We start from the raw sequence: 15,912 nt of genomic DNA on the forward strand, positions 1-15,912 counted from the left end.
TTCCTACAGCCGGTCCGTTCACCACGGCAACCAGTGGCTTTGGGAAGTCAATGTAGGCCTTCACATACTTCCTGTAGAGAGAACATCACAGAGTCAGGGTGGAGTTGGGTCGGTTTCCAGCATTTGTCACTAGGACAACATGGCAACCTGTGCCGACGTCGTCACAGCATTAAATCCAACGTGTACTGCGAGCAGCGTTGGGCAGTAACGTTTGCATCAGGTTATAGAGACAGATTTGAATTATTCTGGATAGTTTGGGTCCAAAACACACACAGTAAGAGTGTGAAGTCCAGCTGGGCCAGCTGAAGGTCAGCTGATGATCACCTGAGCAGGTCCCCCCCCTGTTTGGCCATCTCGTCCACCCCCCCCTCGGGGATCTTGGTGAAGTTGGACAGGTCGTTGCCGCTGCAGTAGAAATCACCGGCACCTGCAGCCCACACACAGAAACATTTAAACTATGTCAGTGGAGACGCTGTGTGTGTGTCTCTGTGTGTGTGTGTGTGTGTGTGTGTGTGTGTGTGTGTATGTGTGTGTTTGTTTGTGTGTGTCTCTTTGTGTCTCTGTGTGTGTCTGTGTGTGTGTGTGTGTGTGTCTCTGTGTGTGTGTGTGTGTGTGTGTGTGTGTGTGTGTGTGTGTGTGTGTGTGTGTATGTGTGTGTGTGTTTGTTTGTGTGTGTCTCTTTGTGTCTCTGTGTGTGTCTGTGTGTGTGTGTGTGTGTGTGTGTGTGTGTGTGTGTGTGTGTGTGTCTCTGTGTGTGTCTCTGTGTGTGTGTGTGTGTGTGTCTGTGTGTGTGTGTGTGTGTGTGTGTGTCTCTGTGTGTGTGTGTGTGTCTCTGTGTCTCTGTGTGTCAGTCTGTCTGTCTCTGTGTGTGTGTGTGTGTGTGTGTGTCTCTGTGTGTGTCTGTGTGTGTGTGTGTCTGTCTGTCTCTGTGTGTGTCTCTGTGTGTGTGTGTGTGTGTGTGTGTGTGTGTGTCTGTCTGTCTCTCTGTGTGTGTCTCTGTGTGTGTGTGTGTGTGTGTGTGTGTGTGTGTGTCTGTGTGTGTCTCTCTCTGTGTGTGTGTGTGTGTCTCTCTCTGTGTGTGTGTCTGTGTGTGTGTGTGTGTGTGTGTGTGTGTGTGTCTCTCTCTGTGTGTGTGTGTGTGTGTGTGTCTCTCTGTGTGTGTGTGTGTGTGTGTGTCTCTGTGTGTGTGTCTCTCTGTGTGTGTGTGTGTGTGTGTGTGTGTGTGTCTCTCTGTGTGTGTGTGTGTGTATATATAAGTGTGTGTGTCTCTCTCTGTGTGTGTGTGTGTGTGTGTGTGTGTGTGTGTGTGTGTGTGTGTGTGTACCAGTAATAACGGTGATGACCGAGTCGTCTTTAGCTGCCTGCTCCAGAGCTGCGATGATGTCGTTGTACATCTGAAAGAAAAGAGACGTTGAAGTCATCATCATCATCATCATCATCATCATCATCATCATCATCATCATCATCTCTCTGAGACATCGAAGTTAACTCAGCTCATTTCATCCTCTGACTCCTGGGGGACAAATCACTCAATCTGCATTTTAAATCCATCAAACAAAAGGTCACAATATATTTTTCAAAAACATGTCTTGAAAACATTAGTTTGTACAGTTTTTACACACACACACACACACACACACACACACACACACACACACCTCGGTGGTGATGGCGTTCTTCTTGGCCGGTCGGTTCAGTTTGATGGTGGTGATGTCATCCTCCGTGGTGACCAATAGCGTCTCGTATGTCGTCCCGCTCCCAGCAGGCTTTGCAGCCAAAGTGGTTCCGCCTTCTGCCGTCACCAGGGAGCCAATCAGGTCGCAGTATTGCTGCCTGGCTTCATCCTGAGAGACACAAAGACAGTTTTTAGAGCTTCTTTAAAAAGGAACGGGAACTTTAATTTAGTTGTTTTTTTCAATGTCGGGTTTCACTCGACACCAAATAGATTTATTATTTTACATTTTGTGCTTCCTGCTTGTCAATCAAGGCATACTAAGGAGTCTGTGTGGGTGAGATCGCCTTGAAAGTGACCAATCAGAAGAGAGCCAGGTGGAAGAAGTATTCAGACCCTGATCATCTCAGTGTGACTTGTAGCCGTTATATTGTCGGCTCAAATATCAGATTTATAAACTACATGTGTTCTGTGAGCAGTAATCTCAATGTGTAAAGTAACCAGTAACTAAAGCTGTAACATGAACTAAAGCTGTAACATGAATGTAGTGGAGTAACTAATGTAACTAGTAACTAAAGCTGTAACAGATGAATGTAGTGGAGTAACTAAAGTAACTAGTAACTAAAGCTGTAACAGATGAATGTAGTGGAGTAACTAAAGTAACTAGTAACTAAAGTAACTAGTAACTAAAGCTGGAACAGATGAATGTAGCGGAGTAACTAAAGTAACTAGTAACTAAAGTAACTAGTAACTAAAGCTGGAACAGATGAATGTAGTGGAGTAACTAAAGTAACTAGTAACTAAAGCTGTAACAGATGAATGTAGCGGAGTAACTAAAGTAACTAGTAACTAAAGCTGTAACAGATGAATGTAGCGGAGTAACTAAAGTAACTAGTAACTAAAGCTGTAACAGATGAATGTAGTGGAGTAACTAAAGTAACTAGTAACTAAAGCTGTCAGATGAATGTAGCGGAGTAACTAAAGTAACTAGTAACTAAAGCTGGAACAGATGAATGTAGCGGAGTAACTAAAGTAACTAGTAACTAAAGCTGGAACAGATGAATGTAGCGGAGTAACTAAAGTAACTAGTAACTAAAGCTGTAACAGGTGAATGTAGTGGAGTAACTAAAGTAACTAGTAACTAAAGCTGTAACAGGTGAATGTAGCGGAGTAACTAAAGTAACTAGTAACTAAAGCTGTAACAGATGAATGTAGTGGAGTAACTAAAGTAACTAGTAACTAAAGTAACTAGTAACTAAAGCTGTAACATGAATGTAGTGGAGTAACTAAAGTAACTAGTAACTAAAGCTGTAACAGATGAATGTAGCGGAGTAACTAAAGTAACTAGTAACTAAAGCTGTAACAGGTGAATGTAGTGGAGTAACTAAAGTAACTAGTAACTAAAGCTGGAACAGATGAATGTAGCGGAGTAACTAAAGTAACTAGTAACTAAAGTAACTAGTAACTAAAGCTGGAACAGATGAATGTAGCGGAGTAACTAAAGTAACTAGTAACTAAAGTAACTAGTAACTAAAGCTGTAACAGGTGAATGTAGCGGAGTAACTAAAGTAACTAGTAACTAAAGCTGTAACAGATGAATGTAGTGGAGTAACTAAAGTAACTAGTAACTAAAGCTGTAACAGGTGAATGTAGCGGAGTAACTAAAGTAACTAGTAACTAAAGCTGTAACAGATGAATGTAGAGGAGTAACTAAAGTAACTAGTAACTAAAGCTGGAACAGGTGAATGTAGTGGAGTAACTAAAGTAACTAGTAACTAAAGTAACTAGTAACTAAAGCTGGAACAGATGAATGTAGCGGAGTAACTAAAGTAACTAGTAACTAAAGTAACTAGTAACTAAAGCTGGAACAGATGAATGTAGTGGAGTAACTAAAGTAACTAGTAACTAAAGCTGTAACAGATGAATGTAGCGGAGTAACTAAAGTAACTAGTAACTAAAGCTGTAACAGATGAATGTAGCGGAGTAACTAAAGTAACTAGTAACTAAAGCTGTAACAGATGAATGTAGTGGAGTAACTAAAGTAACTAGTAACTAAAGCTGTCAGATGAATGTAGCGGAGTAACTAAAGTAACTAGTAACTAAAGCTGGAACAGATGAATGTAGCGGAGTAACTAAAGTAACTAGTAACTAAAGCTGGAACAGATGAATGTAGCGGAGTAACTAAAGTAACTAGTAACTAAAGCTGTAACAGGTGAATGTAGTGGAGTAACTAAAGTAACTAGTAACTAAAGCTGTAACAGGTGAATGTAGCGGAGTAACTAAAGTAACTAGTAACTAAAGCTGTAACAGATGAATGTAGTGGAGTAACTAAAGTAACTAGTAACTAAAGTAACTAGTAACTAAAGCTGTAACATGAATGTAGTGGAGTAACTAAAGTAACTAGTAACTAAAGCTGTAACAGATGAATGTAGCGGAGTAACTAAAGTAACTAGTAACTAAAGCTGTAACAGGTGAATGTAGTGGAGTAACTAAAGTAACTAGTAACTAAAGCTGGAACAGATGAATGTAGCGGAGTAACTAAAGTAACTAGTAACTAAAGTAACTAGTAACTAAAGCTGGAACAGATGAATGTAGCGGAGTAACTAAAGTAACTAGTAACTAAAGTAACTAGTAACTAAAGCTGTAACAGGTGAATGTAGCGGAGTAACTAAAGTAACTAGTAACTAAAGCTGTAACAGATGAATGTAGTGGAGTAACTAAAGTAACTAGTAACTAAAGCTGTAACAGGTGAATGTAGCGGAGTAACTAAAGTAACTAGTAACTAAAGCTGTAACAGATGAATGTAGAGGAGTAACTAAAGTAACTAGTAACTAAAGCTGGAACAGGTGAATGTAGTGGAGTAAAAAGTACAATATTTCTCTCTGAAATGTAGCGGAGTAGAAGTAGAAAGTGGCATGAAAAGAAAAGTACCTCAACATTTGGACTGAAGTAAAGTAATGGAGTACATGTACTTAGTTACAGTACACACACACACACACACACACACACACACACACACACACACACACACACACCCTGGAGCAGTTGTACCTGTGATATGGATCCCAGAGATTTCCAAGCGTCCCATTTCACCTTGTTGACAAAGTCCAGCATGCCCGGTTTGGGGGTGTTGCAGGGACCCTGAGTGGCCTGCAGGGGAGAGCTGCTGTTAAATCTACTGAGATAATGTAGAACAGGGGTGTCAAACTCATTTTCCCAGAAGGCCACACTGGAAAAAGAGAATCACACAAAGGGCCAGACATGGAGAGTTCACTGACGGGCTTTAGTTACCACATGTCACTTTTTTTTAACATTTTTGTTGTTTTTTTCCGACGTTTTTGTGGCTTTCTCAGACATTTGTCACCTTTTTGTAAATTTGGTGCTTTTTAACAACATTTTTGTACGCTTTTTGTTGACATAAAGTCCTACAAAAGTCATCAAAAGAGTTCCTTAGCCAACATAGAATTTAGCAAATCAAGCAAAAACAAAGCTAATTTTTTTTTAACAACAACCTGTTTCACAGCCTGAATATGAAAACTCTCTCTCAGCTTCTGGGGGAATTTCGGAGTCTCAGAGTCGGCAAATCTGCCATATTCTGCTTTGAATGTCAGATAATTACAGTTTAAAAAACACTGTCCTGTGTTTTTGGTTTGGCGCACAACTAGGCGGACCAAAAGTTATTGTGAACCCAAATTGATATACGGGCCAGATCTAAATCTGCAAGGGGCCAGATTTGGCCCGCGGGCCTTGAGTTTGACACATGTAATGTAGAAGATCCTTTACCATTAGATGCATGTTCATGATGTGTAATAATTAAAAACATCCTGCTGGGATCTGGTTTATTTTAGACCACCGCTCCACTGGAAACTGCTTCTGAAATCTTTCCATTCTTCAAAGTTTCTTCATTTTCTCTCTCAATCAAAACAAGGCTTTTTAATTCAAAAGAAAAGAAAGAAATAGAAACATGTTGGCGTTATTTTGTCACTTATTGGGAGCAGTAAGCTAGATGGAGCCGGTTACCTCCAGGATCTGTGCTAAGCTAGGCTAGATGGAGCCGGTTACCTCCAGGATCTGTGCTAAGCTAGGCTAGTTGGAGCTGGTTACCTCCAGGATCTGTGCTAAGCTAGGCTAGTTGGAGCCGGTTACCTCCAGGATCTGTGCTAAGCTAGGCTAGTTGGAGCTGGTTACCTCCAGGATCTGTGCTAAGCTAGGCTAGTTGGAGCTGGTTACCTCCAGGATCTGTGCTAAGCTAGGCTAGATGGAGCCGGTTACCTCCAGGATCTGTGCTAAGCTAGGCTAGATGGAGCCGGTTACCTCCAGGATCTGTGCTAAGCTAGGCTAGATGGAGCCGGTTACCTCCAGGATCTGTGCTAAGCTAGGCTAGATGGAGCCGGTTATCTCCAGGATCTGTGCTAAGCTAGGCTAGATGGAGCCGGTTATCTCCAGGATCTGTGCTAAACTAGGCTAGCGGTGGGTGCTTCAGACAGAGTTAGGACGCGCACGGAGATGAGAAGGGTATGTCTGGACTTATCTAACTCTGGGGGATACGGGGAATAAGACAAAGTCCCAATAAGTCGGCGTGTTCCTTTAAATAATCCTGATCCATAATCGAGCAACCCTACTTTCTGTAATGTTTTCTTTAGAATTGAAGTATTGCCATAACCCGAATATAATTGTTTTTTTAAACTGCATGTAAGCGCATTCAGAAAACAAGACAAAACTAGAACTGCAAGCAGTTATGACGGGGCCCAAGCCTCCGACGCCAGTCGCCCCCGACGCCCCGGGGAGCGCGCGAGAGTGGAACCCAAAGCCGGGCGGCAGGGAGGCAAACGCTGCTAAATATCGAGAGGCGCGAGCCACGACGTCTGTGGTACGTCGCCATTGCAAACGTAGCAGTCAACAGTTCACCTCCATGAAACATCCTGAATGGTGTTGATTTTGGATTGAAAAAGTGAGAGAAAAGAGTTGAATTTGTCCACTGTGAAGGTTGAAGAAACTTTGTCAAGTGGGTTAAGAAGTTTGTTTATTGTAAAAAACCAAAGGAGCAAGCAAAAGCGAAAACCAAAACGTAACGTAGGAGGCAAACATTAGTAAATATTGAGAAGTGTGAGCTGCAAGGTCTGTGGTACATTTCCATTGCAAATAACCCATTAACATTTTGATTATAGCGCCCCCTAATGGCCGATCTTCGCCAAATTTGGTAAAGAGCCTCAGAGCGGCATGCCGAACGAGCACCACAAGTTTCGTGTTGATTGCATTTACTGTGGCAGAGATATTGCATATGCACATTTCCCATTTAAATGCATTGAGTTATTGGCCAAAACAAATAAACGTTGCTTATAGCGCCCCCTAAAGGCCGATCTTCACCAAATCTGGTACAGAGCATCGTAGTGGGATGTTGAACAATGCTCTCAAGTTCTTGGCTGATAACATTTAATTTGGCCGAGATATGATATGATACGTGTGTGGTAGCTAGCTATGAAAATTTGTTTGGTCGTCAAATGCGCAAACTTTAACGTAGCAAAATTCCTTGAGTAACTTTTGGTCAGGTCCATCTGGAGATGCTACATACCAGGTTTCGTGCTGATCCGTCGCACGGCCTAGGACGAGTTCGAAAATGTTGGTTTTGTGCATTGCGCGATATTGCGGAAAAGAATGTAAGCGGAAATGGGCGTGGCCTATATCATGTGATTCAGCTTGATTCAAGGAAGATGTGGATGTATGGTTTTTCTAATGTGCGATGTGTAATGTGGGAGTTAAAGGCAAAAAAACATTATAGCGCCACCTAGTGGTCCAAATGTGTAATCTTTGGTAGGTGTGGTCCATGACCCATTGTCTATCTACCCTGTAAATTTAAAGTTGTTCACATTAGTGTAAGTGGTGAATCTAGACTTGGGTCCCATAGGCCACGCCCACTTTGACCCCTCAGTACCCCACTCTAGGGTTGGTCTCAGGAGTGTCCCTAGATTGTACCCATCAAATTTTGTAAAAATCAGATGAGTGGTTCATGAGATATAAACTTTTTGTACTTGTAGCGCCCCCTAGTGGCCAATTTTTGTAAAACGAGTGGGTGACCTTCAGAGGGTCACGGTAAACAAGAATCTAAAGTTTGGCGTTGATAGCATTTATTTTGGCCGAGATATGGCAAAGTTGGTGTTTTCATAGTTAGCTACACAAATTTGTTTGTGCGTAATATGAGCTATTTTTATCCTAAAAAAAATATTTTTATTAACTTCTTGTCCGGCCCATCTGGAGATGCTGCCTGCCAAATTTCGTACAAATCGGTCGCACGGTCTAGGAGGAGTTCGAAAAAGTAGGTTTTTGATAAATTGCGATTTTTCACGTATAAATGTTTAGGCGGAAATGGGCGTGGCCTATATCACGTGATTCAGTTGGATCCAGGGAACGCGTGGATATATGGTTTTTGAATGTCCGGTGTGGGAGTTATAGGGCCAATCGCCTTTCTTTCTGCTATAGCGCCACCTAGTGGTGGAAGTGGGTGAATTGTTGCGCCTGAGGTCCTTGTGGAGTTTCAGACCAGTCCTGAAAACGGCAACCCCCCCCACCATGTACGGTTTAGGCTGTAGTCGGAGTTTTAGGCGGAGAAGAATAATAATGATGATGATGGAAAATAATCAGTAGAAAAACAACAGGGTTCCACAGTCCTGCTGTGCGAACGGCGTAGCTCTTGCTACCGCCGGTTCTCGCAGACTCGGGCTTGGACCCCTAATAAAAGGTAATGGACAAAATGAATGTTTTTCTCAAATACATTGTTTTTGTGATCGCTAGGAACCAAAATATCCAAATTCCATTAATTGCACAGCCCTAGTCTTTTAAGTGGACCCGGGGACGGTACGCAGTGTTCACACTAATCAAACAAACTGGACTCTAGTGGACTTTGGCACGGATCGACCAACCGTGCACGGGGACGGTACGCAGCGTTCACACTAATCAAACTGGACTTTAGAGTCCAGTGTACTCCGTGTGCCCAGGATCCCTGACTGATTTATATTCCATTATATTTCTATTGCCATCTGCCTTCTGAATTTTGTGTTTTCCTTCACATAAATGAAGATGTTTATTAAGGTACAGACCCATTCTGAGCCAGGAAATGACCTGCTAGCAGCTAGATAGTTGTGTTTGTCTTTATGGCTATAGTAGTGTCTCTGTGTGTGTATGTGTTGTTGATGTGTGTCTGTGCACTTTCACCTGTGTCTACTGTGTATGATATACTTGTGTTATGTTTTTCTCATGCCATCAACCTGCCAGCTGTCCTGATCTAGAACAGTGGTCAAGTCCTTTGACTTGTCTACATCTATGTCTTTCTTGTTTTATGTGTATTTGTTGTATTGTTGTAGCGTATTTGTTGTTTTAAGCCATCAACCTGCTAGGGACTGCAGATGAAAATTAGCCTGTATGGCTAAATCTGGCACATTTACATGTTGGACTCTGTTCTCCTGTTGATTAATGTGTGTTGTCCCTTTAAATAAAGAAATCTGAAATCTGATTTGGAGTCATCCGACAGCTTCAGGTGAACCCCTGTTGTCCCCAGTTTATATTTCATCCTGTTCATGCTGAACACACAGTCTGGAAGAAGACATGTGTGTGTGTGTGTGTGTGTGTGTGTGTGTGTGTGTGTGTGTATACCCTGTCTGAAAGAAGACATGTTGAACATTGTCCCACCTGTTTGAAGAGAGCGTAGATCTTCAGTTTGGCCTCGTTCCCCGGGTCGTTCTTCAGCGTTGACAGTTTGTTCTTGGCCTGCTCAAACTGCTCCACCGTCGCTGCTGCAAAAATATGAAATTTAACGCCAACTTCACGGCCATATAATGGAAAATCAGCATGGAATTAAAGTCAGAGCAAAGAAGTATTTACCAAGTAACGTTACCTGAATTTAATAAAACATTTTTGTGAAGTGCGTTCGTACTCTAATAACATAAAATGAATCAAACATTTGTCACAATTAGAGCTCTTTTGCTACGAAACTAAAAATACAAAATAAAGTAAATTAAACTGTAGCCACACAGAGTATTTATTTATGTTATGGCATTTATTTATAATCCCATGAACGGAGAAGAACAAATGCAGAGAATTTTTAATGGTCCCTACATGTTTGAGGAAAAATGTCGGATTATTATTATTATTTTTTTTTTTTAAACGCAACAAAAAACCATAAAAAATGTAAAAAAAAAAAACGTCTAAAGAACGTCAAAAACATCCAGCAGCAACTCAACTCTCGATTGGCCAACAGCACCTCGATGCCCGAATAGGCAAGAGGGTTGTTATATTTATAGCCATCATCGTATCATAAGTCAATTTTTACTTTTTCATTTTCTTTGAGGAAAAATGTTGAAAAAAAGAAGTTTAAGAAAACGTCAAAAATGTAAACAAAAACGTAGGGCTGTCCTCGACTAAAGAAATTCTTAGTCGACTAACACTTATATGATTTTGTGGATTAATGGATTAGTTGATGTAATCGACAGAGCTGTGCTCTTTGAGAGGTGGTTAAGACTAGAAAAGCACAATATAAATGTAGTTAATTAACCATCTGTAAAACTGACTTTCTCCACAATTAATCCTGCAAAAGCACCACTTTAAATCTTGTGTTTACCAGAAATGTGCTCATAAGTTTCTTGGAAATGAGTAATTAAACATGAATAAGCATAAAAAATGACTCATCAACTAAAGAAATCTTAGTCGACTAAGACCAAAACGACCGATTAGTCGACTAATCGACTAAGAGGTGGCAGCCCTACAAAAACGTAACAAAAAGTCAAATGTTATGCAGAGAGGGAGAGACGGAGAGGTTCCAGTCTCTGAACAAATATCTTGTTGACTTGAGCTAATGGCCACTAGAAGTTGCTTGTAGCAGGAATCCCATTAGTGACACTAGAGCAGTAATAGTACAACCGTGTTTTTTCCAGTTTGTTTTGGAGAGGAGAAAACATCTGCAGATCATTTTGGACACTGAAGGAATCCTAACCGGGAGAAACTGACTGGAACGTTACTGTTCTGATTGAGAGACCCCTAGCGGCAGAAAATGACATATACGTATATACATATACGTTTGAAATAAATTCATAAAGATTCCAGAACGTAAAGGTGTAAATGATAAGCGGCAACTCAACTCTTGATTGGCCAACGGCACATTCATAATCAAATGATTATGATACGATGACGCCTGAATGGGCCAGCAGGTTGTTATATTTACTTGCCCCGGGCCGTCGGGCAACACTTATTGTTGACCCCTGAAACGTAAGACCTTTGTAAACAAAATGCCATACTTGTTAGGCCTTAGTTTTAGGATATTCATTTCAAGACTTATTTAATACTTTTAAAGCAGCCATATTCTGCTCATTTTCAGGTTCATAATTGTATTTTAAGGTTGTACCAGAATAGGTTTACATGGTTTAATTTTCTAAAAACACCATATTGTTGTTGTACTGCAGCGCTCTCTCTCACTGCTGCAGATCCTCTTTTCAGCTGGTCTCTGTTTTAGCTACAGAGTGAGACCTCTTTTCTTCTTCTGTACTATCTTTGATTGCACTCGCACATGCCCAGTAGCTCAGATGTAGATCATGTCAGCTAGCTAGCTCCATAGACAGTAAAAGAAAGGCTGTTTCCACAACTTCAGTCAGTTACAAGGCAGGATTAGCTGGGAGACTTCTAAATGAGGGCGCACATGGAAGTAGTTCTTTTGTAGATTATGGTGAACTTGTGTGTGTTGTAGCAGTGCTTTGCTATTGAGAACGAGGTAGCATGCTAGCGTTAGCATGCTAGCGTTAGAATTAGCATGTTAACGCTAACGCTACAAGCTAATGGTTGCGGTTAGCCAGCTCGTTTCGGCTTGTGACGTCACAAGCCGTGCCAATTTTGAACAGCTGACCCAGAGACTGAAGGCAGGACACATTCAGAAACCGTATCTCACTCTAAACAGCATGGATGGATTTATCAAAGTTTGTATGTGTGTGGAAGCACCAGAGACACAAAATAACTCCCCAAATCCCAGAAAAAGTGTTTTTTTCATAATATGGGCACTTTAAGATTTCATGGGAACTAGGGCTGAACGATATATCGTTTTTTTTAATTGTCATCGCAATATCAACTGGCGCAATATACACATCGAGTAAGGCTGCGACACATTGCACAAGACACTCAGTGATGGTTTAGGGTTAGTTGGAAGAAAATATCAGAAAACTGTACTTTAAGAAGGAATTCATTTTTTAGTGCTGCCTTTTATGTTCAATTAAATCTTCAATTTGTTGAATAAAAGAATGTTTGAAATGATTTCCTTTCGTTTCTTTTAAATTCAACAAGCAGTTTGTTGTATTTTATCAGAATACTGAAAGCAGCAAAACTGACAATTTAAAATCTGTTTATTCATCGCAAATAATATCATTGCGACATTCAACAACCTTATCACATATTTTCCTCATATCGTGCAGCCCTATTGTAAACATTACTGTTGCTGCGCTAGAAACCATCATTTAGCCTATTTATATTTAAAATATTCAATTATATTTGGGTTCTGAATTTAAAGACAACCAGACTGACATCAGAAATGTAGCCTACATATCGCTAATATGCCCACTACAATATTTGTTGTTGATATTGTCCTTGCAATATTTAACAATGTTATCGCACATCGCATATTTTCCCCATATCGTACAGGCCTTTAGTGGGAACCCTGAAGACGTTAGTTGAAGAAGTAGATGGCGAGGAGCTGAAGGTGATGATGTTTGGGATTAGGGCTGAACGATATACCGTTATCGTATCTATATCTACATATGAACATTCAAGATATTAATATCGAAAAAGTAACGATATAAACGATAGATTTTCCTCCGCGCACGCCCTGCATGTACAGCTCTGGCAGTCACCATAATCACTTTTACGATTGCCCTTGAACGCACCATTACGGCCAGCCAACCACAAAGCTTAATTCATGTGGATCGACAGCTGAAGCCAGCCAATGACAAACATAGAAGGGCAGGAGTGAGGGAGACGGAGACTGACGCACACACACAGGACATTCACAGCGGGGAAATCGAAACGAAAGAAAAGTAACATGAGTGCGGAAGATAATGCAGAAACTAATTTTGTGCCAAAACATAAATCATCCTCCATTATTTGGAGGTATTTTGGATTTAGAAAGGATGATGTCAACCAGAGCGAGGTGTTGTGCAGGTCGTGCTTGGCGAAAATTGCGACGAAGCGAGGTAGCACAACAACCATTCACCACCTGAAACAACTCCATCATGTGCTGCATGAAGAGTGTATGACAAAGTTATGTTATGCATTTTCTGCATACTGTTATGTTGTCTTATGAAGAATATAAGATGTTGCACTTCAATGCACTTTCAATGTTTCACCTTCCACCAGCTGCTGCATTTTATTTATTTTGTTAAAGCAGAGCTGCAGTAAACATTTTTATTTTTTTATTTATTGATTGGTGACTATGTTACAGTGATGTTGATGACTGGCAGTGAGTTCTAATCAATAAAACTGCACTCTTTTGTATTATGATGTGTTTATTTTTCTGAAAAATGCTTGATTTTCACCGAACCCGTAGTCATATCGTATCGTATCGATATCAAGATATCTGGCATGAATATCGAGATATGAAATTTTGTCCATATTGTTCAGCCCTATTTTGGGATGCAGGTGGAGCAGCAGATACTCACCCATCATAGGAGAGGCTGTGGTGTGGAGCTTCAGACTGGGACCAGTGGAGAACCGGACCAAGCTGCTGACACAAGACAACATTTACCGACTGCACGCTTACAGGACCGCCTTAAAGCTGTTGCACGCTTGTTGCGTTCTGCGGTCAGCGTGCATGCTCGCAGCGAAGCGAAGCGCCCGGTCTTTCAGACCGACTGCGGTGGGAGCGGACTCCTTCTCTCCTGTAGCCAATCATTGCAACGCGGTCTACCCCGTCCCCATTGTTACAAATCCTCCACACACTAGGGATGGGCGTATCGATCCTGTGGTATCGATAGATCGATCGATCGATCATTTAGCATCGATTTCCTTAAAAAAATATCGATATAAACTAAAAAATAATAATTGGGGGTGTATGCATCACATTCAGCTGTTTTAGATTACTTACTTAAATGACTATGTGCCGGGACACCCCTGTACCTGGCGGCGTATTGAGCTGGCCCATGTCACGTGACAGGAGACGAGCGAATGAGACAGAGCCGACAGCGACACAGCCAAGGGCCTGAAAATGTGTATATTTTTGTTCATATTTAATTTATTTCATTCATATTTATGTTATTTATTTTTATTTAAATTTTATTATGTATTGACCATGATAAATTAGTATAAATGGTCTGTATTTGTCTTAAATGTAATAATATTTTTACTGACAAAAATTGCCAATAAGAAATTAACGGTATCGGTATCGATGAAAATGCAAGAAAAAGTATCGCTATCGTATTGAATCCTAAAAGTGTGGTATCGCCCATCCCGACCACGCACCGTCGCCCCGGCTGCGTTTGCGTCTTATCGCCGTCCTGACCAATAAGAGGAGGGAATGTTCTTGCGTGATTTGTAAGGACGCATTTCGGTTTATGTAACTCATCAACTGATTCAGACCAAAGCAAACAAACTACAGGTGTAAAGACGCCCTTAACGCAGGAAAAACCTGCACCGGTGTAGATTTCGGATTTATTTAGCAAAGGATATATTTGTCTCCCCTCAAAAAAATATACAACAACCCACTACCCCAAGAGAGGTTCAGGGGGCTCAGAACATGTACGTAAAACAAAGAACTGTGCTACATCTGGGGGTTAAAGACACAACAGCAGCGGGGGGAATATGGATAGATTTTGACTGTCATGTCGTTTATGTAGATTTAAACTTTGGAGATTTTTCATGATGTTTTGAATATGCAGAAAGTTTAGAACAATGCAAGAGAATAACCGTAGTTTGATGCTGAAAAGGCTTCGAAGATGTAACACAGAATTGGAAAATGTAAACTTTACAAAACAGGCAAAACAGACCGGGTCAACTTTGACCTGGGAAGACAACACAAGGGTTAAACAAAACCTGCACCCTTGGTGCCCACAGTGTTACGTGAAAAGAATCTGGAGCAAAGGTCCCACCAGACTCCATGTAAATAATCACTACTTTTATCATCGTATAACACACTTCATTCAAAGTGGACAGAAACTAAATCCAACTATCCAAAGCCGTCTTGGTTCATCTTTCCACTGTTCCAACAATCACCACTCTGGTTTGGTTGAAATAAACCCTTAATTCACCCATTTACATGTGGAAATATGCTGGCTCTATACACACTAAAAGTCCTGATTATTTACATGGAGTCTGGTGGAAATATGCTGGCTCTATACACGCTAAAAGTCCTGATTATTTACATGGAGTCTGGTGGGTTTGGTGATGGTGATTTCGGGGCTGTTACATGTTTAAAAAGGATCTTAGTCTTTACCCTTGGTCCCAACAGTATTACATAAAAATAATCTGGAGCAAAGGTCACAGTAAGTGTAAGAGAGTGAACCCTTCGTTACTTAGTGTAACTACAGCTGACAGCTGTCACCTTTTAGCCCGACTGACTGATGTTAGCTTGTTAGCTTAGCCGCAGGGCAGCGGTCAAACCGGGTAACAAGCAAACGGTTAGTTTAATACTGACTGAGGCTGCTAACTCAGCCAGGCTAACAGGTAGCCAAACTACAGATGTCACCGGCGTTTTAACCTTAGCTTCACCCCTCTTCCGTAACGTTAAAGTGAACCAATAACCGCGGTAACGACATTAAAATTAGACGACATTGTGATCCTCACCTTCTTAATTTGACGAAGCGCCAGGGAGCGGACAACTTCAGGGCGAAGCCGGCCATTTAAACCCAGAGAAGGAGGTCCAAAGTGCGGCAGGAAGGACGGAGAGAGTGAGGTAGCGAAGAGTTAACTAGCTAATTAGCTTAGCCACAGCCTAGCTGTTTACAACCGCTGCTCCCGCCCACTCGGTCCTCCTCTGCTCTCCCATTGGCTGAAGGGAAGCGCCTGACAATCTGATTTGCCAAATTTCAAAATTCAATTTGTGTAGAAATGATCATTTTGATAATCGTTTCAACGCTCTGAAAAAGGCCGACATCTTCCCAGCAATTTAGCATCAAGCATTCAGAACTGAATGAATCAGGACTTTTTCTCCAAGTTCAGCCTCAGTTGTTGCCTCTCATGTTCTGAACATTGGAGTCACAGAGCTAAGAATATATATTTTA

General features: G+C 41.2%; 1 protein-coding gene and 1 long non-coding RNA gene across 3 annotated transcripts in view; one reads left to right on the forward strand and one right to left on the reverse strand.

The window, feature by feature from the left end:
- LOC116035404 overlaps window positions 1-5,186 on the forward strand; it is a 20,322-nt gene extending 15,136 nt beyond the window's left edge. Inside the window, exon 3 of the long non-coding RNA XR_004101354.1 lies at window positions 4,865-5,186. This is a non-coding gene — a long non-coding RNA (uncharacterized LOC116035404). The remainder of the gene's footprint in view (window positions 1-4,864) is intronic.
- eci2 (enoyl-CoA delta isomerase 2) overlaps window positions 1-15,733 on the reverse strand; it is a 19,767-nt gene extending 4,034 nt beyond the window's left edge. The window contains exons 1-8 of one of the 2 annotated variants that reach the window (XM_031278419.2): window positions 15,476-15,733; window positions 13,357-13,418; window positions 9,356-9,456; window positions 4,724-4,822; window positions 1,659-1,844; window positions 1,325-1,394; window positions 325-427; window positions 1-71 (exon numbers count right to left, since the gene is read on the reverse strand). The exon at window positions 1-71 is cut by the window's left edge and continues 50 nt beyond it. In XM_031278419.2, coding sequence (XP_031134279.1) covers window positions 1-71; window positions 325-427; window positions 1,325-1,394; window positions 1,659-1,844; window positions 4,724-4,822; window positions 9,356-9,456; window positions 13,357-13,418; window positions 15,476-15,531 — 748 coding nt within the window. In that variant the 5' untranslated portion in view covers window positions 15,532-15,733. Of the gene's footprint in view, window positions 72-324; window positions 428-1,324; window positions 1,395-1,658; window positions 1,845-4,723; window positions 4,823-9,355; window positions 9,460-13,356; window positions 13,419-15,475 lie in introns of both variants that reach the window. The other variant, XM_031278418.2, reaches the window with a different exon arrangement.
- Between the last annotated feature and the right edge of the window lie 179 nt (window positions 15,734-15,912).

The sequence above is a fragment of the Sander lucioperca genome, chromosome 23 (assembly GCF_008315115.2).
Source record: "Sander lucioperca isolate FBNREF2018 chromosome 23, SLUC_FBN_1.2, whole genome shotgun sequence".
Taxonomy (NCBI): domain Eukaryota; kingdom Metazoa; phylum Chordata; class Actinopteri; order Perciformes; family Percidae; genus Sander; species Sander lucioperca.